We start from the raw sequence: 26,185 nt of genomic DNA, 5'->3' as shown, positions 1-26,185 counted from the left end.
TTTAAAAACAGGCAAAAGATCTAAACGAGATAGTTCATCAGATAAGATATATCAATGGCAAAGAAATATATAAAAAGATATTTGAGGGGCACCTGGGTGGCTCAGTCGGTTAAGTGCCTGCCTTTGGTTCAGGTCATGATCCCAGGGTCCTGGGATCGAGCCCCGAATCGGGGTCCCTGCTCAGCAGGGAGTCTGCTTCTCCCTCTCCCTCTGTGTGCTCACTCTCTCTCTCAAATAAATAAATAAGTCTTTAAAAAAAAATAGATCTTTAAAAAAAAAAAAGGGATGTTTAAAATTATTAGCCATTAAAGAAATGCAACTTAAAGCCAAAAGGAGATGCCACTACAAACTTACTGAACTGCTAAAATTAAAAAAAACAAGAAAACAAAAAAACAAAAACTAACAAGGGCTGGCAAGGATGCCGAGCAACTGAAACCCTCATACGTTGCTGAGGGGAATGCAAACAGCACAGTCGAGGTGGAAAACAGTCCGACAGCGCCTACATTTAACACACACTCACCATAAGACCCAGCAGCCTCAATCCTACGTACTCAACCAAGAGAAATAAAAACTTGTCCTTACACAAGAACTTACATATCATTGTTCATAACGGCTGTATTCCGTATCGTCAGACATTGGAGACACGTGGATTGTCTTCCTCTGACGCTGTGGGACTTCCAGGGCGAGGACAGAAAAGGCAATAACATGGCTTCTGCTCAGCTCCCTCTCTTGACACGCTCACCCGTGGAATCCAGCTGCCTCGCCCTGAGAAGGTCCGGGCCACATGGGAAGGCCACGTGGACGTGTCCCGGCAGACAGCATCAGCCACCAGATGTGTGAATGAGGAAGCCTCCAGATGGCTCCGGGGCCAGCCCCCGTCTGACCATAACGGCCGGGAAGAGAGCAAGCAAAATCCGCCTAGCAGAGCCCCTTCGAGCCCAGAACCGCGACAGGTAATTGAAAGTGACCGCTCATTCTGTAGGGCATTCAGTCTGGAGTGGTCTGCACACAGCAGTAAACAAGGAGAACACTTAAGTGTCCAGAAACCAGCCTTGAAAGCTACACTACCAGGAACAGGACTGTAGACAGGGTGACCATAAAAAGCTTTGAAGCAGAGAAATGTTTCAGGAGGTTAGCAATTTCAGCAAAGTAGGTAGGACGTATCAGAGGAAGGTGACAGTTTCCATTATGCAGGCAAGATGTATCCAAGATAACGGCAGAAGCCGGAGGCAGAAAGGTGGCTTCTGGAGCGAGGCTAGAACAGGAACCAAGGCAAAATAAATAATTTTTCCTAAACTCATTAAAGAGTTACTGAAACCCCAACTGAAATATGCATGCTTTTATGATGAAACCATAGAGAAACACAAGGACTGTTAGAATAGTTATTACAACCAGGTGGGGGAGGGGCGCAGGGGGAACCGCAAAGGAAAACGGATTCATGCAGGTCTTCTTAGGAGAGGCAATAGCCTATCTCTTGACCTAAGTGGTGGACAGAGTGGTTGACTTCATCACTATTTGCATTCTGGCACACTACTGCACACTTTTCTCTCCACAAACAACACTAAGAACAGCCTTAGCAGCATTGCTCAAAAGGGTCACGAAGCTAACCCAAATACCCCATCACCTGCAGAATAGATAAATGGTGGAATGTTCATACATTAGAATACAAAACAGAAACCAAAGTAAATAAGCTACAGCTGCACATAACAGCAGGTCAAACCTCGGTTCTCAGGTCTGAAACCTCTCACACCCTGGCTGGATTGTGCGGAGAATGCGGAGCTTTCAGTCTGAGAAGCAAGCATCCAGAAAGCACTTCAGAAAACCCTTAAGAGAAAAGCCAAGGTCTGAACGGAGGGGCATTCGGGATTCCTCGAATCTGTTCCTCTTGGACCGTCCAAGCCACCAGGACAGCCACGACACAGAGGCCAAGGTTCCGGGAGACTCCGTCTAAATACAACAAACTATCACCAATCATGATCAAAACCGGTGCATCTCACCCCAACAGAAAAAAACACAAGACCGCATGTCAATAATTTGATTCCTGAGAGTTCATTTTCCCGGATGGCTTTCTTAGAACACAGTAATAAGTGAGCAAATCAGCAAACCTAGGATAAATAGCCAATCTGGCATTCACGAGGGCCCCCCAACAGCTGTGCCAATATCACCTCGCTGCAAAGAGCTCCCTGCATCCCCTGGTGGGGTCTGCGCCAGTCAGAACCAACCCCTTCTCCTGTTCTCACTAAGCCCTGCAGGCTTTATATTACATAATGCAGAAAGGTTTCCAAACACCAGTGCTTGTCATCTTGACCGATGTCCGCAGGGTAACAGCTTTTTACCACCAGTCCATGACTCTGACTGTATATTCCCCTGGGTTTCGCTCTGATCTCCTAAGAGGCTCTTAATTGCCACTTGACTTGATCTGAAGAGTAAAGTCGTCCTTGAAGAGCTACAGTTCAGGGAATCCTCTCCTGAGTCCTGGCAACATGGCAACACAGTATTCTCTTGCCATTTCCATAGGATACTTCTACCATTTCCTTAAAATGGGAGCAACAACGTTTAAGACTCCAAACCCTAAGAAGATCCGATGTTAATGTCCTTCAGAGCCACAGGGCAGAATCTTTTCTTACACTGGGTGGGAAGAGATGACACAGCTAATAGTCCCTAACCTTTTTCCTGATATAAATGTATTATACATAGAGTTGCTCCTTGTGGTTATGGTTGTTAATCCAGCCACGGGTTGGGATTTGTAATACAAGCTGAGATCCTTATTTCTCATCTCAGTTGGCAACGCTGAGTGATCCAAACCTTCCCTTAAAACTCAAAAGAACCAAGTTTTTCACTTATACCTTTCCAGAGGAAAATGTCATCATAAAGCTAACAAGATAAGAGCAGCATCACAGAAAAGATCACGAACTAGCCTCTGGAAATGCAAAATTTTCTGTCATGTAGGGATTTTGTATCTCTAACTCTTTTCCTTTTAATTAAGAAAACTGGCCACTTGATATAGGTATTCATTTTAAAAGGAGGCAAGTCTTTTAGGATGTAAAAGTAGCAAGCAGGGGCGCCTGGGTGGTTCAGTTGGTTAAGCATCTGATTCTTGATTTCGGCTCAGGTCATGATCTCCGGGGTCCTGAGACTGAGCCCCATGTGGGGCTCCACGCTCAGCAGGGAGTCTGCTTGAGATTCTCTCTCTCCCTCCCCTCCCCCTGCTCACTCTCTGTCGCTAAAATAAATAAAATCTTTTTTTTAAAGTAGCAAGCATTTATTTAAACTTTTTTTTTTAATGTACCAGCACAAAATGTTTTAGATATATTAATCCACAGAGTCTTCACAATAACTCCAAGAGGGAGGCATTATGATTCACATTGTTTTACAGATGTAAACCCCGAGGACATAGAGAAGTTTGAGAGCTGCCTGATCACACAATGCTAGTCTGGGCAGAGCCAGGTCTCAAACCCAAGCAGTGGGACTCACCAACCCGCTGTCCTAACCTGTGCTACGATCTCACTGAGTCTCCTGTCTTCCGTGTCTCCCAGAATCTTCAACCTCCTCTCCAGGGAATCCAGGGCGGTGCAGCCATAGGATTTTAGATCAAAGACTCCAAACCTTTTCCATCACATTCAACCACTCACTTCGTTTGTATTTGGAAAGTCAATACTAAGACATATCCTGGGGTGATTTCTCAAATACTGACAGTGCTCTTGCTGTTTGGGACATCAGACATAAGCTGCTAATTTGGGGGGGCTATTTTAAAAAAGTTAACTTGCAAAAACAAAGAGGTTGGCAGGTGACTGAGGGTCTAAGTCACTTGGGAAATTTTTGCTACTCTAGATTCTAGATATCCTGTTGAATTAGCAGTTGTCAAGCCTCATCCTTCTGATCTGTAGGACTTCTTAAGAATTTAATTTTTTCAGTTATTATTTCGGGGCCAAATTTCCCTCCTTACTCACTTGTCCCTGCCTGCCTCCTCCTCTCTGAAACTGCAAAAACGCTGGGATTTTTAGAGACAGTGTGAAATACTCCAAAAGGGTGGTAAAGAATAAAAATAACTGACAGATTTGAAGGATGTCTGGCAAGCCCCATAATCCACAATGTGGGAAAAGCACACAGGTAAAGTGCAATAATCCAGTGAACGGCATGGTAATTACTTGTAGTATATCCGCACACCACAGGAGTAAAGATTTCCCCCTAATAAACCTCACAAGCATTCAGAGGCTCAAAGGAGGTGTTTCATGCAAGAATGTGGTCTTGCCACTGTGCACACTTCCTGCATGCGCACGACGGAACGTGCGCTCTCATGGAAAGGGTGGTAAGACCCCGAACCACAGCAGTATCTTCCAGACATATTCATTTGAGAGCTTTTCTGGGGATAACTTAGGCTTTTCTCCTTCGTATCCAGTTTGAAAATGGAAGTTGGAGGGCTTTAAGGACTTTCAAATGTCATGGATTAGCTATTCCTTCCTGTTACTCTAATTTACATAGAGGCATGTCTCATCTATTATTAAATGATTAGTTGGACCACTCGCCAACTCTGTAAGGTACGTGACAACCTGAAATACTTCACCGATGAGGCATGACCAGAATCCTAAACAGATGATCTCTAAATTTTTTGATCATTCACTTTTTTTTTTTTTTTAAAGATTTTTTTATTTTATGTATTTGACAGAGAGACACAGCGAGAGAGGGAACACAAGCAGGGGGAGTGCGAGAGGGAGAAGCAGGCTTCCCGCGGAACAGGGAGCCCGATGCGGGGCTCGATCCCAGAACCCTGGGATCATGACCTGAGCCGAAGGCAGACGCTTAACGACTGAGCCACCCAGGCGCCCCGATCATTCACTCTTAACTGAAAAATATTTTGAGCACAAACCTCCCCCCCAAATCTGTGTTTATCTGTAAATTACATACATGCGCCACTATCCCAATGTATTACCTTCAGTATAAAACATATACAGACACACAAATAAAATGAAATAAACAAAACAAGTTCTACTAGGGGCACCTGGGTGGCTCAGACGGCTGAGCGTCTGCCTTCGGCTCAGGTCATGATCCCAGGGTCCTGGGATCGAGCCCCGCATGGGGCTTCTGCTCAGCGGGGAATCTGCTTCTCTCTTTCCCTCTCCCTCTGCCCCTCCCCCTGCTCATCCTCTCTCTCTCTCTCTCAAATAAATGAATAAAATCTTAAAAAACAAAAAAAGAAAGAAAAACAAGTTCTATTATTTTCTTCATGTTCCCCAAAATATCATCAACTTGTACATCAGAGTCCATCGCTATTCACACCTGACTCCACACTCCAAACAGCACTTCTTCCTTTCGAAATGAGAGTGGGAATAAAGAGACAGAGTCTAGATGAGGAAAGAATTACAACAATGCCCTCGGGACAACCTTGACAAACATTAACCCACACTCAAAACTTTTCCTCAAAGTGTCAGGCTCAAGAATGTCACTTTGATGAGTAAGAAATATGAAAACACGAAAACATGAATCTGAAGGGAAAGAGCTGCTGGCTGGGCTCTCAGGAGTCAAGTTTAAATTCAGTGATGCGTGTCGTTGAGTCTTTAGAGGATTGATGAGATTAGCTCCTCTTAAAAGTCTCCTGGGAACAAGAAGAATGGATGTATTTAAAGCTCTAGAGTCTCTCTGCCTCGGCACCACCACCTCTACACCCTCGCCATTCTCCGCCACTCCGAATTACAGTCTAATTACACTTCTAACATGTCGGCTCACGGGTCTTTGAGAGATGCCATGAGAAATGTACAACAAAGCCTTTTTCAAGTTATGCCTCTTTTTGACCCACCAGCGATATCTAAACCAGAATAAATTTCGAGAATATACTTAAATTAAATTCTGGAAGCTATACCATATGATCCAGCAATTGCACTACTGGGTATTTACCCCAAAGATACAAAAGTAGGGACCCGAAAGGCTACGTGCACCCCAATGTTTATAGCAGCAATGTCCACAATAGCCAAACTGTGGAAAGAGCCAAGATGTCCATCAACAGATGAATGGATAAAGAAGATGTGGTATATATATACAATGGAATATTATGCAGCCATCAAAAGGAATGAGATCTTGCCATTTGCAACGACGTGGATGGAACTGGAGGGTATTATGCTGAGCGAAATAAGTCAAACAGAGAAAGACATGTATCATATGACCTCACTGATATGAGGAATTCTTAATCTCAGGAAACAAACTGAGGGTTGCTGGAGTGGGGGGTGGGGTGGGAGGGATGGGGTGACTGGGTGATGGACACTGGGGAGGGTATGTGTTCTGGTGAGCGCTGTGAATTGTGCAAGACTGTTGAATCTCAGATCTGTACCTCTGAAACAAATAATGCAATATATGTTAAGAAAGAAAAAAAGAAGAAGAAGAATGTAGCAGGAGGGGAAGAATGAAGGGGGGGAAATCGGAGGGGGAGAAGAACCATGAGAGACGATGGACTCTGAAAAACAAACTGAGGGTTCTAGAGGGGAGGGGGGTGGGAGGATGGGTTAGCCTGGTGATGGGTATTGAGGAGGGCACGTTCTGCATGGAGCACTGGGTGTTATGCACAAACAATGAATCATGGAACACTATATCTAAAACTAATGATGTAATGTATGGGGATTAACATAACAATAAAAAATTAAAAAAAAAAAAAAAATCTGGAAGCTATAAATAACAAGTGAGTGGGCATTTTCCCAAGTACTTCCCGACTGCTATTCTTCTCCAGGAAGTAACTGGATGGATCTAGCATGCACACCGTCCTCCTCATCCCTGAATGCTTATTCAGCAACAACAGGGTGTCTGATCCTACACTCGGTTGTGATACAGGCGTTTAGTCAGTCATTGATCACAGCATTCAAGTTGCTTATAAATTTCCCTTGAAGCTCCTAGGCGGGCCCCCAAGGACTTCAGTGAGGTGGCTGAAGATACAGGAACGGGGACCGAGCCCACATCAGGCTCCCTGCTTCTCCCTCTCCCTCTGCCCCACCCCATCACTCATGCTCGCTCTCCCTGTTCTGTCAAATAAATAAATAAAATCTTTAAATAAAATAAAATAAAATCTTAAAAAAAAATCCCCTCAACCTCCCAGGATAATGATCTGCTCCCCTAGAGCAGCTCAGTTTCCCTTGAAAATCCTTTATTCTGAGCCACTGGTTTGACCCAAGAGCATCACATCAGACAGCAGGAACGAGACAGACACAGCCCAACCCTCCGGGAACTTCCATTCCAGGATCACTAATGGCTTTAGGGACTCTTAAGGAGGGATGTTTCTAACTATGATGACTAAATACAAGAAAGAATGGAATGAAAAGATAGAGCTTTGAATGACAGCCAGTTGGGAATTACGTTCACACAGAGAAACAGGGAGCCACTGTGGGAAAACCCATCAAAGCACATGAGAAGCCCGGCCCCTATTTGCTGACAAACGCCAGCTCAACACGTGGCACCTGTAATCTGTCCAATTCCTCTGTTCTCTTCTCCATAATTCACACCCAAATGAGAGAGTCACCAACATTCGTGTAAGACCTCTCAAACTCAGAGACTGACCCATATCACACACTCAGATTGTACCACTATGAATCCTACCAAACTACGCCAGTGAGTGCAGATTTCCTTCACAGATAAGCATGCTCCCACTTCTAATAAACACAGATGTTCACCCAATAGACTTGGTTGTAACTTGATTGGCAAAATACTATTAATACAGGCCATCAAATAAGACTGAGAGTAACCTCTTTATATAGAAACTGGTGCTAATTTTAATAGTAAGAATCATGGGGACAAATTACATCCTCAAAAAAAAGGGGATAAACTTTGAAGATTGGGAGAAAGACAGAGTTCTGAAAAAAGTCAAAGTATTTAGGGGCGCCTGGGTGGCTCAGTCGTTAAGCGTCTCCCTTCGGCTCCGGTCATGATCCCAGGGTCCTGGGATCGAGCCCCGCATCGGGTTCCCTGCTTGGCAGGAAGCCTGCTTCTCCCTCCCCCACTCCCTCTGCTTATGTTCCCTCTCTTGCTTTGTCCCTCTCTGTCAAATAAATAATAAAATCTTAAAAAAAAAATAAGTCAAATTATTTAGGCACTAGTAGGAAAGAGGACATCTAGAGCAGTGATGCCCGCTGTTAAGCCCACTGCAAAAAAAAAAAATTTTTTTTTTTGAAAAAAAAATTTTTTTTGAGAACTCCCTAATTTTACATAATTATTATATACTAAATACTACAATAGTAATAGCATTATATATTACAAAACAAAGATAGAAATTTTAAAATGAAGCTCATCATTTTTCTATTTTTTGGCAGCTCATCTTGCATTTTTCTTTGGGTATCTACATCCCACGTGAGAGGCTACTGACGCAGAACAGGCATGAGCAAACCAGAGCCCACAGTGCGTATTTTTGTCAGTTTTATTGGCACACAGTCACACTCATTCGATCACGTACTGTCTGGAGCTGCTTTCGATCTACACCAGCAGCAGCACATAATTGCAACAGTGACTCTCTGCCCCATAAAACCCTAAAATATTTACTATCTGGCCCTTTACAGAAAAAGTATTCTACCTTATCATCTAAAGTCTCAGTAATGAAGAACATCCGTCTAGCCCTTAAACAGGTAAGAAAAGTAGATGATTATGAATGCAGTATTTCCTGACAAACTGAAAATTCTCCAGCTAAGGAATTAGGAAAGATCTGTAGGAAAATTCTAAGTTTTGACAAGGTTTCTCACTTGCGGATAGGATTCTACATATTTCTACATTTTTCAGGTAACCGTATTTATTAGTAGCTTCCCTAGATACGGTTTCCCTCTGGTGACAGATTAATCACCAAATTAAGCACAGTGGGTAAGCTGGAAAATTCAGCACTGCCACTATGCAGAACCTACGAATGGTGTAAAAATCATTAAGGGGGCAACAGAAACCTGGAGAAACACCTCTAGCTGCCCTACACAATGTCTTCACTCCAACTAGGGTCCAGGGACCCCAGGGAAACCCTGAGACGCCCTTAGGGGCTTCACAAGTTCAAAAGTATTTTCATAGTAACACGAAAACCAATTGTCCTTTACGCCGTGGAGATGTCTGCATGGCGGGTAGAGAAGGGACAGTGGGAAAAGGCTCGGGCTTCAGCAGGAACCAACTCAGCAGCGCCAAGCTGGGATGCTGGTCACTGTTCTCCACCACCACGCACCCAGCTGCTTTAAACAAATGCCAGTTTCCTTTAAGAATGCCCCTAATGAAGCAGCAAAAAGTACTCATGTTATTAAATCTCAGCCCTTGAGTCCATGCCTGTGTGACAAACAGAAGTATGCACAAAATGCTTCCTCTACGTACCAAAGGGGGTCACTGTCTCAGGTAAAGTATTCCTGTGAGAGTCAGAAGCAGAACTAGCTCCCTTTCTTCAAAGAACACCATGAAAGAAATGACAAAACACAGTTATCGAGACTTGGGATTTAGCGGATATTTTCTCTAAGGCGTAAAAAGTTAGCCAGTCACTTCAAGGAGATCACCTGACGGCACTTCTTCCCAATAGTAAAATTATATCTTCAAAAAAAAATTTAAATTTGGGGAGACCTTTATCTGCCACAATGAGCTTGACAGCTTTGCCACACTTCGAGACTTTCTGGATGAGATCGGCGGTGCTAACAGATGTCTTCTTTTCTCCCTTTTGTACAACAGCGGAATATCTGGATGCCATGCAAAACTCCGCAAACCAGTATTTTCTAAATAACCAATGCAGGATGCTACGAAATCATCTAAAGATAGGACCCATCAAAGTACAAGATGGACCAAATGCATTTTAATGTAACAAAATGTGCATGGAACAGTTTCAGATTGCACCCTGCCAAGTGATCTTTAGAAAACCATCTCTTACTGAGTTGTGGTGAACGATCAAAGAAGAATGTCCATAGCTTAGTGAAAAGGTTATTAAAAATACTCCCCTTCTAACTACGTGTCCGCTTAAGTCTGCGTTTTCTTAATGTATTTCACTCAGGGCCACGAATCACAACAGAGTGAGCGGTCTTCTATGAGGTTACGAAGATAAAGTGATCAGCAAAAAGGTAAACAAATGCACTCTTCTGGCCGACTTATTTTTTGTCTTGGAAAATAGTTATTTTTCGTAAAACTGGTACCGACGTTAACATGTAATAGGCTTATTGAGATCTTTCAAGGAATTAATCAATGTTTTTAATTTTAGTTTTAATTTCTAAGATGATCAGTACCAAAAGATATACCCACATAAACAAAAGCTCAACCATTTTCAAGAACAACAAAGGGATCCCGGGGCCAAAAACACTGAGCTCTGATACGGCAAGCCTACCCACTTCTCTTATTCTACGTGCCATTTTCTGTTTTTATTGTAAAAAAAGAAAACTTGCAGAGCAAATATTTTCCCTTTTCGTTTCTCAGTTCACTTTTTTCACGAGCTACACAGGAAAGAGGCAAGCCTGAATGGGAGTATGAAGTTCCCTCGTATGTAGGAAGAGGGAGATCGGCCCCAAGCAGGAAAGAAAGTGCCTGCTCCACAAGAAGGAAGCAGATCCAAGCTTGAGAACCAGGGGCTATCGGCACTTGATTTCGGTCACAACTGCAGACCCAGCAGACCCTGCCTCACTGTCCTCCGTACGCCCGGCTATGCAGAGACAAGCTACCTCCAGCTAGCATCCGTGTTCTCTGCTCAATTCAGTTGGCTTGAACTCCTGGGGGTTCACCCTGTACAATGCTGGATTTCCCTGAGATAGGTGGAGAAATAATCTGAAATGGCATTTTTCGGGGCAAGATGCTGGCGGTAAGAAATCGTAACAACACTGTCTGCAATCCCAACTGTCCGCGTGGCATAAAAGGGACAACCGGAATCCCAGGATTCTCTCTCTCAATTCCACACAGGGATGGAAGATTTCCCAGGCTGAGGTTCACTGGGGTAGGACTAATACCCGCCACTTAAAATAAGTAACAGGATATCCAGGGTGGAGGAGACTGGGAAACCCAGGATAAACCACCAGCAAAGACACTGGGGCACCGCTCAGCTCCGTCAGGGAGCAAAAGAACTCAGATAGACTGAATGAAGCTTCTTCTCTGGGGCCTGGTCACACGAGCCACAGCCCTAAATATACGGAAGTCAAGGTCTTAAAACCTAGGAGTCTCTCAAATAACACGTAACAGGATTCACAGTTGTACTACCATTATCACAAGGCAGATATTGGCGAATGGATTTCCACCAACATATGCACATCTATACCCGAGCAATCCCCAACTCCTAAAGAAATTATAAACAAAAAGTCATTTCTTAGGATTGCAGCACAAAATTTCCTCCTAGAAAAATGTTCTAATGGCAATTAGGCAAAATAATACTGTATCACATATATACAGGCAGACGATTACATAGACTTTCGTGGGCTGCTACAAGAACTTAAGAATTCTATCTCCACAGTTTCTAAGCACAAACTCTGGATCTGAGGTACACACATGCACTTCATTCCCAAATGAACACATCTGAAAGTACTTCTTGGAAGGCAGGATTCAGAGATGCTTAGATTCTCCCGATTTCCCCTGTAACAGGATTTTCTGGAGATCACATATGTCCGTAAGCACCAGCAGAGAAATACAGTTCTGGAGGCACAATTAGCTGTACAAGGAAGGAAAGAAGTAGCTTACCTGTGGTCAAGATGACTGAAGTCTTGTAAATTCAATTCCCTGGTGTCTTGCGTCAGATAAATTGTATCCACATCCTATTTGAAATAAAATTCAATCATGTAAATAGCCCACAAAGATGATCAGGGAAGAGGCATGCAAAGAGAATTAGATAATGATACAGACAGATTTTCACAGAATCTGAGGAAGGAAGACTTTAGGCAAAAAATGAATGGAGGTGGGGGAGAAAAAAAGAAAGAAGCCAGTCGCATCCTGGAATATTCTCAGGCGCGCATGTGCGTACACGCTCCTGTGCACACAGAGACACTTACCCACTGTACTTCTTCTCTGTAGGAAAACCCGAGCCAGTCGCAAACACAGGCATACATCTGAGAAAATCCACCTGAAACCCACAACAGAAACGTGACGGGTTTTTGGCTAAATGATTTATCTGAAGTTAAAATTTAGAAGTTTAAATACGGCCGATGCTGACAATGCTGATTGTTCTTTCTGTTTGGGAAAACAGTGAAGATTCTGCCCCCATTCTATAGTAAGTACATAGCAGCAGCAATACAGCTTAAATATAGGACTTTTGTCCACCAATCTAAAGTCTGTGCGGTGCTAATTACACCTTAAGACTAATTGCACCTTTACAGTAACATACTAGGAATAGACGTAACTTCCTGGCAGGGGGACATCCATGCAGCCATTTATAATTTGGTTTTAAAATGCATGCTCACCACAGGGGCCCTGCTCGGCCACGGTCTGGTTGTCCCACAGAGCCTGGAGACTGGCCAGTCGGTCAGATGGCTCCATGGAGACTTTTTTCATGATTCGCCTGTAAGAACAACAGTAACAATAAATTTCAAAAATCAAGGTTTTTTTGCCCCTGCACACAGAACTCTATTTGGTGACATGCCCTTCTTAAAACCAAAGATGGGTGCCACTTCAATTTTGGTAAAAATAATTCCATTTTTTGAGCACTAAGAAGCTGGAGATCTACAGGAATTTAATAAACTTCTTTATTTAACTCCCTTTTGTAAGCTCAGGGTTAGGGTTATTGAGTTGTTGTGTAACATTCGATTCTATTAGAATGGCTAGAAAACAGTGTGTTCTAGTATTAGATTAGGTGTATACTAAATATAAATCACTAACTTTTAAAAAATTAAAATACAAATCCCCTCTGTCCTTCCACAGTACCGCATACGAATGGCCATTGAGAAAGAGCATGTTCCTTTTACTATCTCTTCCCCTCTGACGACAAGTCCTCTGGGCCACAGAGCACACCCAGGCCCCATGCTCATCCTCGGAGCTAACAAGGTCCCGCGCACAGCGCAGAAGCAGGACAGAAGTAGTGGTTAAAGGCACGCCAACCACCCCCCAAGCTTCATTATTCATAGACTAGCAAAGTGGGAGGACCTACCCTAGCTGCGAGAAATTAAGAAATTAATACCTGTGAGGTGATTAAAACAATCCCTGGTGCCTGGTAAAGTCTCAATAAACGTTAGCTGATGCTCTCCTACTTATCACCCAGTAATGATGTAACAAGCAACTTATGAATCCCTTAATTCACCCCCAAATTTTTATTAAATGTCTACAGTGTGGCAAGACCAGCTACCAGGTACTCGGTAGACAGCCGTGAACAAAACAGGTATCGTGCCTGTGTTCCCAGTGAGCCGTCTCCCGTGAGAACCAGATAAACAGGCAATATAAAAGGACAAGTCTTAATACAGGAGAAGCACAGGGTGGGGGTGGGAGTGTGGGGCGGCAGAAAGGGCACTGAACTTACTCTCTGGTGGGGAGAGAGCAGCGGAGGGGTCTTAGCATCGATGCTAAAACCTGGAGAGCAATAAAGACTTTATCTGGAGGGGAGTGGGACCAGGAGCCGGGGAAAGTGTTCCAGATAAAGGGCCAGCAAGTTCAAGGAGAGGAGAAGGCTCGTGTTCACCACCAGAAACGGCACATAGTTCAAAGCAGCCAGCAAATGTCGTGTGACGGGGGGGGGTGACGGAGGAGTCCAGGGAACTACACCGAAACCAGGTCACAGAGAGCCTTCGAGGTCCGACCATGGAGTTCAGATTTTGTTCTCAGGGCAATGAGGGGCCACGGAAGCCTCAAGAGGGTGCATGAGATGGTCGGACAGGCACTTAGACAAATATCTGGAGGGCAGGGGTGAGGGGCAGGCTTCGGAAATAGAGAAACAACTTGAGACATTAAATGGAAGCCCACAGGACTGGTAAGAGCCCAGCGAGAGTGAAGGTCACGAGCTGCTGGGGGCGCCACGCAGACCAGCTTCGGGACTCTCTCTGCAGCCCAGACGTGCGGAGAAGGGGGGCAGCTGGTGCTCGGCGGGGCTGCAGGCTTTCCGGGCAGGCGAGCCGCAAGGGTGGGACAGACGGCCGCGAGGGTCCTGCCAGGGCCCAGCTGCAGCGCCGGACACTGCCAGCCAAGGGACGTGTGGCTGGGAGGCCCTGGTCCTTCCAAGGAGAGAAAGTGGAAGGGGGTGCTCAGAGCGGGATGAGGGAATGTGATTCCACCCCAGCAGACGCTGTTCCAGGAGATGACAAGGGCTCAGGCGTGGTGCTCATGAGTGAAGTGGGGAGGACGGGGGAGGGGAGGAGGTCACGGGCTGTGAGGAAGGGTGTCGGCGGGTCAGAGGCACCTGGGATCACGGGAGGACGTGGGTGCAAAGTGGTGAAGTAAAGATGCCAAGTTATATTGAACATACTTTCACCCTTCTTCAACGACTTAAAAGCACTTCTGCTACATAAAATGTTCTCAGTCACCATTATGAATCTCAACCACCTTGTAGAGGATTAGTGGCAAGTGTTTCCAGGGAGCTCCATTTTCTCACAGGATGGATTCCAGATAAAACGTGCTAGATCCTGACAAGGGGCCTTGTTCTACTCCTAGACAAAACCTCAAGTACGTAACAAAGCACGTAGATACCCACGTTCTGCTGGCACTGAAAATATTTCTACTTCTTCGCAAAATTTAGGATTGAAGCACAATCGTGTATAACCAACGATGTCAAATGTCATGAATTCCTTCAAATTCTTGTATAAATGCATGAGGTCTGCAAGGGCAGCATGATTTTTCTCCATTTCACCTGAAAACACCTAAGATTAAGTCCCACTATCCTAAAGGTCCTGAATTTGGGAATAACCGTGGGTTTAAGAAGACATCACGCTGAAAGTGGTATTACAGAATCTGGCCATTTGAAATGGCTCATCTTGGTTCAACACTATCATTCTGGTATTTTAGTGGCATTATTTTCCAGCTACAAGACAGCAAAACCAGATATTATGCAAAGAAAGAGCAGAGCCGTCGGAAGCCATCCCAAGCCTCCACACAGCTGGGGTGTGGACACACCCAAGTGGACTCCGGTCCGACTTCATCTGAGCTCACATCTGTGTTCTAAAATTCTTGCTTTATTTCAGCGGGGTGGGGTGGCATGCTGTTTCAGTGACACACAGGGTGAGGTTAAGCTCGTCAAAAGCAGGGAGAAAATAAGGCAAAAATCTTTGGCAGGAAGCTGGTAGGATCAAGAATAGGAAGGTGGCAGTCTAGGATTATAGGGAGAAATGGATGACTCCTCATGGCTGATTCAGAAACTAAAGCCTCAATTTTGCTCCAAAAACAACACCGGACATTCCTGCTCAGGGGCAAGGACAAGTCAACTGGAAAGCGAGAGAAGTGGCAGCCAGCAGAGACATCCTTGACCTTCAAAACCCCTCTTCAAAGCTATCAGTCTGGGGGCGCCTGGGGGGCTCAGATGGTTAAGCATCTGCCTTCGGCTCAGGTCATGGTCCCAGGGTCCTGGGATCGAGCCCCGCATCAGGTTCCCTGCTCTGCGGGAAGCCTGCTTCTCCCTCTCCCACTCCCCCTGCTTGTGTTCCCTCTTTTGCTGTCTCTCTCTCTCTGTCAAATAAATAAATAAAATCTTTAAAAAAAAAAAAAAAGGTATCAGTGTGAGCTTTTCCAAGCAGCCCAGCTCTGTGACAGTTCTCCTCTCTTCTTTTGTAAGGAACTAAAAAACATTTTGATCTCAGGAACTGAAGACATCTCATGAAACAGGTACATTTATTTACCTAAGAGATGAAGTTATAAGAACTAACCTTCCAGAAGGTGGCAGGTGTCCACGTGCCCTAACACACGCACAGAAGCAATGAGGGGGGGGAAGACCCCACCGCTGACCCACGCTGGTTTCTGCCTGAAGCTAAACGGTGGCGGGGAGCCCACGTGCGTGCGCCACAGGACACAGCTCACACGTCCACACGCAGGGAGAGGGTGTGTCGTGCAGACAGACGGACGGACGAGGCGTGCCGCTCTTGCAGGCAGTTCCCTATGGTGGATCTAGCACATCTGCATTAGGGGAGTCTGATTTACACGCGGCTCAGAACAACCGCGAACCAGATGACAAGCCGGCCAGCTCTCCGGGCAAATCTCATGCTCAAGTGGTTGACACGAAAAAAATCTGTAAATTCTTTTAATCCACTTAACTGATTTATTTAGAATTCAATTCCAAAGCTCCTCCAACGCAGTAAGGCCGTTGTCTCTGGAACCGGACGTTTTCCTGACACAAACCACACTCCAACTAAATGCTGTCTCTGCTTTAGAAAAGCGGATGGACTGTAAGTACCTTTCTTTTGTTTTTACATAAACTCCTATTTTGCCACTTTTCTTCACAGGAACCTCACCTTCTCATACTTCAGTTGGCTTTGACTTCCTAAAGGGATCTGCAATACCATTTTTATCACGGGAGCAAAGAAACCTCGTCCTAACACGCTGACTTTCAAACGTGTCGCGGGTTTGCCAGAAGGTCCTGGTATGCTGAAAGCCTCAGGAGAAAACTCGTGTCAGAAGGTTACTGTTCTGTCACCTAAAAAGGATGTTATTAGGGACATCTGACAACAACAAAAAAATCAAATTAGAAAAATGCTATCAGCTTCCATGTAAACATATAATAAAAAAAAAAAAAAAAATCAGGGGCCCCTGGGGGCTCAGTCATTAAGCGTCTGCCTTTGGCTCAGGTCATGATCCCGGGGTCCTGGGATCGAGTCCCGAGTCAGGCTCCCTGCTCAGTGAGGAGTCTGCTTCTCCTTCCGCCCCTTCCCCCGCTCCTGCTCGCTCTCTCTGTCAAATAAATAAATAAAATCTTAAAAAAAAAAAAATCAAACTTCAAAGAAACTCCCTACAAACGTCACCAGTGCCCTTTCTGACAGTGCAGGCTTTCTTCTGCTGCCGCTGGGTAAGGGACCGCAACAACCTCTACCACAAATAAAATTTCTGAAGCAGTTTACAGGAGCTAATTTAATCCCTACCTGCACCAACGGCATTATTCCCATTTTACAGATGAGGACACTGAGGCATTGAGAAGGGAGTTAACTTGCCTCGAGTCTCATCCCCGCTAAAGCATCCCGACAACCTGACACCTTCCAGTTGTACCTCAAGGCTCTCTCCACACACGTTCATAAAGCAGCACCACGGACTGTTTCTCCCCAAGTGTGACTACCATTTTATTCCAACGTTCAAAAGCCTTCGTTGCTCCCCAGTGCCCGTCCTTGAGGCTTTTGCTCACAGGGACATCTGCAGGCTCCCAATTCAGGCTGCGTCAGGCCGACAGCTGTCTCCCAAAGGCACCGGCTCCCGCCGCTTCCCCACAGAACTCTCCCGACCCACTCTCCACAAAAGCCCCCCTCTCAAAAAAAGGAGGAAAGCAAATACAAATCAGACATTATTTGCCTGGCGTCTCAAGTTAAATGTGACTTTCCTTTCTCTGAAATCTGAGGATTTTCTCTCTCTTCACTATATTATTTGTGGAACTTTCTTACACTGCCTTCAGACTATAAACTCTCGGGGAGCAGGAAACATTTTACTCATGTATGTATGCCCGAGGCAGTCGTTTAGTGAACATTTTCTAAATGAATTCTACCGCATCCTGATGACTTAATTTGACGTCAAAAAAAAAAAAAAAAAATCCAGCTTGGTCCTGGAGAATAGCCCAGGTTCTCAATATTAGAAAAGCTGAAGGCCATAAGACAAAACAGCTTCCAGAAGAGATATGCCATCACGGACAGCTCTGGGAAAACAGATTAAACAACACGTACCTACAAATATTTCCTAGCCCCCTCAACGTCACTGTCTCCGAGGCTAGGTCTCCGATGACACCCAGCTCCGCACAGCAAAGATGAGAGTGGTCACAACACAATGCTAACAGCAATCTGATTTTTAAATTTAACTTACATTTTCTTCTTGCACCTTTAAATTCTCCCCATGTTTTGAAATAAATTTTCCTCATTTAATGAGGGGAGGGAAATGTCATTTTGTAAGGGAAGGAAAGAGGAAGCAAAAAATATCCTAACATATATGTATTGCGGCAGAGGGGAGGTGAAGAGTGGATCCTGGTGTGACTATTAATTTTAATTAAAATTCCTCATTTTTTTCCTACCTGCATTCTCTTGACTGCAGTCAGGAGGACTGATTATACATTGTAGATTATTTACATCCTGTTTTTATATATTTGAGTTTGATCATGGATATCATTTTCAAAATTTTATTTGGGTAAAACTGGAAATTCAGATCTTTGCAGACATAGTTTCATTTCTATGTAGTCAAACTTGGACTATCCAAGAACTGATTATCTGAACGGAGGCCTGCGCTGGCCGTGTTTGTCCCCCAGATTCTCCTGGTTCCTGATACCCACTCACCAGATACTTCCCTATCCACCATCCCTACCAGCCCTGAGCAAGGGAGGAGATGAGAGCGGGGTCCCCGAGGGCCCCACCATAGGCTCAGGTAACGTATCTGATGAGACAGATGACTCAAACCAGACTGAGGATTCCAAACATGGTTTCTTTTTTTACATTTTTATTTTAATTCCAGTTAGTTAACATACGGTGTTATATCAAATATAGTTTCCTATTCTTCAACTTATTATGAGTGGGATGTGTGACATGACTGGGGACATATTTTATTTTGCATGTTCTCCATTATTTACGTCGAGGAAGTCGTTCCCTCACTGACCACTTTAACCCGAAGCAACACGAGGGATGGAGAAGAAAGGATACGATTACCCACCTCTCCACCCTCCCTGGTCGATAACCAGAACCAACGTAATTACCCATTTCCCCCACTAAAATCACATAATACAATCTAAGGAACTTCAAGAGGAAAGACAGAACATGCAAGTCACAAAATATTACAGGTTTATTTTGATAAGCTAACCGTGCACGGTGGGTAGGAAAGCGAAATAAAAAAGTCAAGTACGTTTACATTATCTAAATTCTCTGCCAAGTCAAGTTCTACATCATAATCTGTGCCTTCTTGCACATCGGTGGCTTCATCTGGATGGCCTCTGCCTTCCCTGCCCTCCCCTCCAAATCCTCTCCCCGCTTCCCAAGCGGAGCTCCGCACAGCCAGCCCTCACACGTCCGCCTCCTCCTTACGCCCGGTCACCCACTCATCGGCTTCGTGTCACCTGGGCCCACGCACCCATGGTCAGGAGGCCGGACCACGGTCTTCCAACTTCCATAGGCTCCCATGTCACACTGCCCAATGATGCACTCGACACATGGTAAGCATGAGAAACCTCAGTGAGTATCTACTATGTGCCAAGGACTAGGGATTTAAGATGAATAAAAAACACAGCCTTGGCTCAAGTAGCTCTTGGCCGAGAAGGAAGCTCAGGTATGTCGTGTGCTCTGTGTCCCTCTTACCTTCTCAAGGATATTGTGGATTTATTACCGCGATCTCCAGCAACAATCTCTCTCTCTCTCTCTCTACTAGAGCATTCCCCTCGTTACAGCCATGTGCTTTAATACCTCCCACTCTGAATGCAAACAAAATTCACCTGTAATTCCTCGCACCTCTTTAGTTACTTCCCATTTATCAGTTCCCCTTCATAGCTAAACGTCTCTAAGAAGTGTCCTGCAGGTACCACACCAGCTTCCTCCCTTTGGAGTTCATTCCACTGGCATGGCGGCCCACCTCTCCCCACCAGATCCCTGGGACTGCCCTTCACCGTGCCCAGTTCCCCAGACAGCCCTCTGCCCTTGCTTGGTCAGCACCCAGATCATTCTGCAGAAATCCACTCTCTGCTTCAGAGGATCCTCCCAGGCCCTGGTTTTCCCCTGGAATCCTGTCCCGACTCCCTTCAGGACTCTTCCTCTTACACTTGTCCTCATTCTCAAGACATTTTCTCTTCCGGGGGCACATCTCTCTCTGGATGATCTCAAAACAGTCGTGCAAGCAAGATTCTCTACAGTAATGACTCCCACGTTTGCGACATCTCCAGACCTGGACGGACCTTTCCCCCAAGCTCCAACCCCAGGTACATAACTGCCGATCTGACACCCCCTCCCTCACGTGTCCTAGATCTCAAGCTTAGCATACCTAAAACAGAATGGTTGGGGTGTTTCTCCCCCCAAATAAAACTTGCCCCCCCAGCTACCCTTGGCCCCCTCCACCTCACTGCAAAGTATCACGAGTCACCGAGTCATTAAACCAGAAACCTAGGAGTCACCCTTGGTCCTCCCTTTCCTCACCGCTGTCACCCACGTGCCGAATCCATCAGCCAGTCCTGTACCCACAATAAATCTTCCATCTTCCACCTCCCATCCTTATCTCTAACGTCACGGCCGCAGCCATCCCTCCCCCAGATGCCTGCCCGCATTCTAACCAGCTCTCCCCTCCTGCCCTTACCCTTCCCACTGCACTCTCTCCAGCGGCAAAAATAATCTTCATAAACCGCATCAGGAATCATGTCACATCTGTACTTGCAAGCGACAGCGGCTTCCTAGCGAGCTAGTGCTCACCTGCAAACTCTTCCCCGTGAGGACCTACGTCCGCCGACCCGGACCTGTGCCTCCAGCCTCATCTCACACCAGTTACCCCCTCCCGCCTGCATTCTCCTCACTCCCATGCTCCAGCCGCCCGGGTTCTCTCTCCGCTCCTCAAAGACGCCAACCTTGGTCCAGGCAGGCGAGACAGCACGAGCAGAGGCCTGAGAAGGAAAGATTCTCTGCCCTCTTCAGGCTCCTTCTCTCCCTCGGGGGTCTGTTCAAAGTATCATGGCCACTGGGAGGCCCTGGCAGACGGAGTTTTATTCTTTATGTTAGTCCTGCACTAAAGATCAGTTGCAAGCATTTACTCAAGTTTACACTTACTTCACTGATTTATTTCTGGGGGGTCTGTTTCCCAATGTAAGTCATGCAACTTCCCAATGTAAATTCCACGTGGGCCGTGGACCCCAACACTTAGTACTCTGCCGTCTATAGTAGAAACTCAGTAAACACTGACTATATAAGTGTATCAAGAAACAACTGTAACACAGCGAGACACGTGCTAGCAGAGGACGTGATCACAAAGTTCTACGGAACCATGAATAAAGAAACTCTTTAGACACCCGGGCTAGGTCTTTTGGAGTGGGAGTGTGTCTGGATTAGCAGCCTGCATGAAAGCACTGAGGACAGGAGAGGCTGGATCATGGGGCCAGACGGCGGTGGTCTTGCTACACCAGCCTACACGGCATGGACGCAACTGGGTAATTCTGGTGACCGCGCGGAAGACCCACGGTGAGAAGGCCTGAGGACGCAGACACAGGTAAGGACGATGCTGCCCTGGAACGTGAGACCCTTTGAACGAAGGCGGTGGAAATGAGAGGCCAGACGAGGAGCAGACCAGGAGACAGGCATGAAAAGGGCCTGACAGGTGCGAGTGAAGAACAAGACACTGGGCACATGACGAGCCACTAACCGAGATACAGTGTCAAACACGGGCAGGTTCAGGGGAAAACCTGCTAAGTTGATGGGACGCACCGCGTGTGAGGTGCCTGGGGACATCCTTGTGCAGCCAGGAGACAGAAGTGCAGGTGAGGCTCAGGTGGAGGTCTTAGATTTAGAAACTAACATCTATGTTGTGACAGCCTCCCTGGAAATGGAGCTCATTACTTAATGCTTGGTTCATATTTGCTGCCCAAACCTTTTAACAAAAAGTTAAATGGAAGAGAAGAGTGCAAATACTCTTCTTTGACCATTTTCTCTGGAAAGGAAAAAAATGGAAGAATTCGACCCAAAAACTGGTAATTTCCTCCAAATTCCTAGAATATTAGGCAAATAAAACTGCATTTTAAAGAAAGCAGAGATTCTACATATTGTTCCGAGGGTCGTGTAAGTCCATGCTAAATGAGGCTGTGCTTAACAATTTTCTGATCTCATCAGGACGTACAAAGTCACTTTACTAAACGTTGTTTAGGGAGAATGGGCTGTAGTGACTGCTAACTCATGATAACCCCAAATAGTTCTCTGGTGGCTTTAAGGATGTTCTCCTTGTGGGTGTTTCCCCCTCACCGCTCCTCATCACGCCTCACTTCAGCCCGCACCCCTGCCTACCTGCACCTCTCCTGCACACACACGAGAGTGTGGCTGCACATTGCAGGAGCCTGCCTTTAAGGCTTCAGACCTGGAAATTCCAGGCAGGCAGGAGCTAGGGGACAGCCCCACTCGACCCCTCTGTGCCACGGGATGAGGCCAGGGACACTCCGCTCCTCTGCAACCAGCTAGCCAGACACTCAGAGAAGCACGAGAAGCCCAAGGCTGCAGAGGAGGAAGCACTGGGTGAATAGCCAGAAGGCACAGGCCAGCCCACCATGCTGGCGGGAGGCGAAGAAAAGAGAGAGCGCCGCGCAGAGCTGTTAGAAGAACCCGGCAGGTCTCAGAAAGCCGGAGACCGTAAGGAAGCCCCATCTCCACCGAACCACCTGCAGGCACCCAAAAGGCTTGAAAGACACAAGGCTAGGTTTTCCTGCTTTGCCTCTTAATGAGAAGGCAGAGCATCGTAAGGAACATGTTCCATGAAGGGCAAGTCCCCGAAATTTCCCTCCTGCTCCCATCAAGCAAGACGCACAGCTCCCCATCTTCAACGTGTCCCCGTGAGGCTTCGTGGCCTCCGTGCACAGGGCGAGCGACAGGAGAGGGATTTTTAGTCTCTGTACCGTCTCCTAGCAGGAAGGTATTTTCGCTAGGGACTATTAAATTAGGGAGCTTTCTGACATAGGATCTTTCTGCCTTTTTACCTCCACCAGTCCCACCCCCGCTTCCAACAATCCACACAGTCCCTAAGGACAAACTCGGTTACCCAAGCGCATTATCCTGATGAAAAGCGCTTAACAAAGAATTATGAGGGCATGCACAGACACAATTTACTAATATTCCTAACGTGTGTTTCAGAAAACTAAGAGGGAAAAAAAAAAAAAAAGGAAAATGAAGCCTCTCACTCTTCATGAATAGTGTCCTCGATGCCTTCCTGCAAACATTGAGCCCCTGGTTCCACTAAGAGCCATGAGGACTAGTCCCACTAGGGTACATCGCAAGTTATGTCAAAAAGGTTTCTGCTTCAGTGTTGGGAGCAGAGGTGAAAGGGTGGCCAAACCCTTCATGGCTCAAGCTCTTGGAAGTACAGTATGAAGCAGAGCCCCGCAGAGAACCTCAGACGTCAAACGCAAGGGCCCGAGTGAGGGTCTGCTGTCGAAATGTTTAAGTGGAGAAGGACGCATGAGGGGAAGGCGCGTTCTCATCCACCACTCTGAGGACGTTCTCTGCTCTGCTCGCCCTTCCCCCCGAGCACTCACACTGGGGAGAGGCCAGGAAATATCCTCTGCAGGCAGGTGCCGATGTGCGCTAGCACTTCGCTCACGTCCTCGGGCGATGCCATCTTCATGGAGATGTTGTACTTCTCAGTTTCCACCACCATCTGCAAGAATCGGGTTGGACGCTGCTTAGTAATCAGTACGGAGCCTTGAATTTTGGGTTTTAAGTCACGTAAACGATATACTCACACTGACCTATACCAATAAAATACCAGCATTTTAAGAAGCACTTCCTTAAAATAACACCCTTAGTTAAGACTCGAGGAACTGGGCGCCTGGGTGGCTCAGTTGGTTAAGCGACTGCCTTCGGCTCAGGTCATGATCCTGGAGTCCCGGGATCGAGTCCCGCATCGGACTCCCTGCTCAGCAGGGAGTCTGCTTCTCCCTCTGATCCTCCCCACCTCTCATGCTCTCTCTTTCTGTCTCATTCTCTCTCTCAAATAAATAAATAAAATCTCTAAAAAAAAAAAAAAAAAGACTCGAGGAACTGTTTGGGTAGAGGGTGGAATGGTTGTCAGAAACATCCAGAAACTGAAACAAGTGTTTGTAAAGGCAAAATTCAAACAGGATCCCTCCCCAAAACCCCCGGCCATGTGATGGAGACAGGATATTCACATTCACACATGACTTCTCCTTTTACCAAGGTTTTGTCTCAAGATGTGGTCTTACCAAGTCTGTTAGATCCCTACTATCTGGAATAAGTAAGCATACCTCCTTTGGTGAGTAGCTGAGGGCAATCTCATCATTACTTTTTTTTTTTTTTTTTTGACATGTTTTAAAAACAAGACCCCTTATGAGATGTTTCAAGGAAATGTTAAAAACCTTTTGCCTGGCAACAAAAGAAAAATCAAATGCTTATAAACATTTCAACTTCTCTAAAAAGAGAGAATTCTTGGAAAGGATTATATGACACGAACAAGGTCATAACGTTCAGGACTAGGCAAAGGATCATTCCAATTAACTGCTGGGAAATGTCCAAAGCTTACCACCAAAAATGTTGACACTGAGGTCATAGAGCTCATACCGTAAATAAGTATAAGTCAACCTGAGAAAAGGAGCAGGTCGCAAAGGGCAGCAGGTTGTTTATGGACACATTTCAAATAAAAAGAATCAACCTCACTTAAAAAAAAAAAAATACCATTATTTTGGATCTCAAAAATATTCACGTTAAATGCAATCCCTTTGGATTTTCACTGCATCAAAATAGCCTCACATATTTACTTCCTGCTGGTACATAACTTGTACAAAAATATGATGGGGGAATCCTACACTTAATGTGCAACTAGCCAATTAGGTTAACAAAGCAGTTTTTAGATTTGTTTTACACTGTCCTAAAATTAGCTAAATTAAAAATAATCATCTGTCTTTCAAAGTGTTAACATTAAAAGGAAAAGCAATGCACGCGCCTGGGTGGCTCAGTCGTTGGGCGCCTGCCTTCGGCTCAGGTCATGATCCCAGGGTCCTGGGATCGAGCCCTGCATCGGGCTCCCTGCTCAGCAGGAAGCCTGCTTTCCCTCTGCTTGCTGCTCCCCCTGCTTGTGCTCTCTTTCTCTCTCAAATAAATAAATCTTTATTTAAAAAAAGGAAAAGTAATGTAATTTATTTGCCAAAATGATGAGATAAAAAAAAAAGACTTAAATGATCTGAGACCTTAAAATGTTACTTTTCCACAAGCACCCCAAAGGACTCTCTCAATACATATCACCTCTGTGTCAGTTAGTTGGCTCTCCATATTAAAAAAAAAAATTAATCCTAATTTTCACGCACTGGTCTTCTAGAAGGTGGCCCAAGGAATATTTCTCCCCAAAAAGGCAGCAAGCATTGCTATATCTGGAGGCTATTTACTGTTCAACCCCAGGACACCTCAACGAAGTATCTTCAGCAAATTAAAGCTGCTCTGTGCAGCTAGGCTCCGATGTCCCATGTGCACACATCTGTGCACGTGTGTGTTTTAAAGAGCCAGATACTTTGGGACGCAGCCACCGTGTCTGTGCTCCACACCCCGCCCCCAACATTCCCACCGTGGGTAATTATATTTTTCACTACAGGGCACTTGTACTTTCTTCACATCTAGTGCATCTATCTATTCAGTTCACAGTTTGGGTGTGAGTAATTAGTAATTAGCTTATTCTAATTCTGCTTCGTCTTAACACCTAATCATCCTTAATTGCACAGGATTGAAGAGAATGACAGGGAAGAAAAAAAGGTGACAGGCGAGGGGAAGAAACGAGGCCTTCAGATCCAAGCTGACATGAAGGCAGCGCACAGCCCTGCATAATATGTCACCACCTTGGGCTGATGGAAAGATTGCCACAGAGAGATAGAGGGGACACTAACACAGCAAACCATTTCACCAGGACAAAGAACTCCCTTTCAAATACCTCTGTCCCTCCTAGTTCAGCCGGGGAAAAACTGAATGCTTGCAACAATTCCGGCTTAGCCACCTAGCAGGACATAATCACGACCTCCAGTACACATTTAAAATAAGAATCAGCAGTATCTTATTTAAATAAAATAATAATAATTAAGTATAATATAAAATAATCAAAATAAAGTAAGAATCAGCAGTATCTTACTTAAGATTCGAGTTTCCAACCCCACCCTGCCTCCATTTTTTAAGGTAGAACAACCTGGCTAAACATTTAAGCACTTTTAAATAAATGCCAGTCAACAGATTGGTAAAGTGTTTTTCATTTTTCTAGCAGAAACAGCCATGGGTGGTTTGCCAAAATCATCCCATGACATAGCAAACAGTTAACCTTATAGTTTAAAAAAAAAAAAAATCATAGGTGTTTCAGTTGTACAAGAAATAGTCCAAAAATTCTGTAACCGTAAAAGTATTTAACGGTTGGTCTCAGTATATTGACCATGAACAGGCAACAGAATTTCCACAGAACCTGGACACCAGGAAGTGCTACGGCAGTGAGATTT

The 26,185-nt window shown here is 45.4% G+C and overlaps 1 protein-coding gene across 10 annotated transcripts in view; it reads right to left on the bottom strand.

The window, feature by feature from the left end:
- The window catches only part of CARMIL1 (capping protein regulator and myosin 1 linker 1), a 307,843-nt gene that overhangs the window by 157,354 nt on the left and 124,304 nt on the right, over positions 1 to 26,185 (bottom strand). For all 10 annotated transcript variants that reach the window (XM_078055759.1, XM_078055757.1, XM_078055761.1 and 7 more), the window contains 4 exons: positions 23,237 to 23,358; positions 12,348 to 12,445; positions 11,940 to 12,010; positions 11,632 to 11,705 (listed from right to left, as the gene is read on the bottom strand). In XM_078055759.1, coding sequence (XP_077911885.1) covers positions 11,632 to 11,705; positions 11,940 to 12,010; positions 12,348 to 12,445; positions 23,237 to 23,358 — 365 coding nt within the window. The remainder of the gene's footprint in view (positions 1 to 11,631; positions 11,706 to 11,939; positions 12,011 to 12,347; positions 12,446 to 23,236; positions 23,359 to 26,185) is intronic.

The sequence above is a fragment of the Halichoerus grypus genome, chromosome 9 (genome assembly GCF_964656455.1).
Source record: "Halichoerus grypus chromosome 9, mHalGry1.hap1.1, whole genome shotgun sequence".
Classification (NCBI taxonomy): domain Eukaryota; kingdom Metazoa; phylum Chordata; class Mammalia; order Carnivora; family Phocidae; genus Halichoerus; species Halichoerus grypus.
This window is presented reverse-complemented; position numbering and strand designations above follow the sequence as displayed.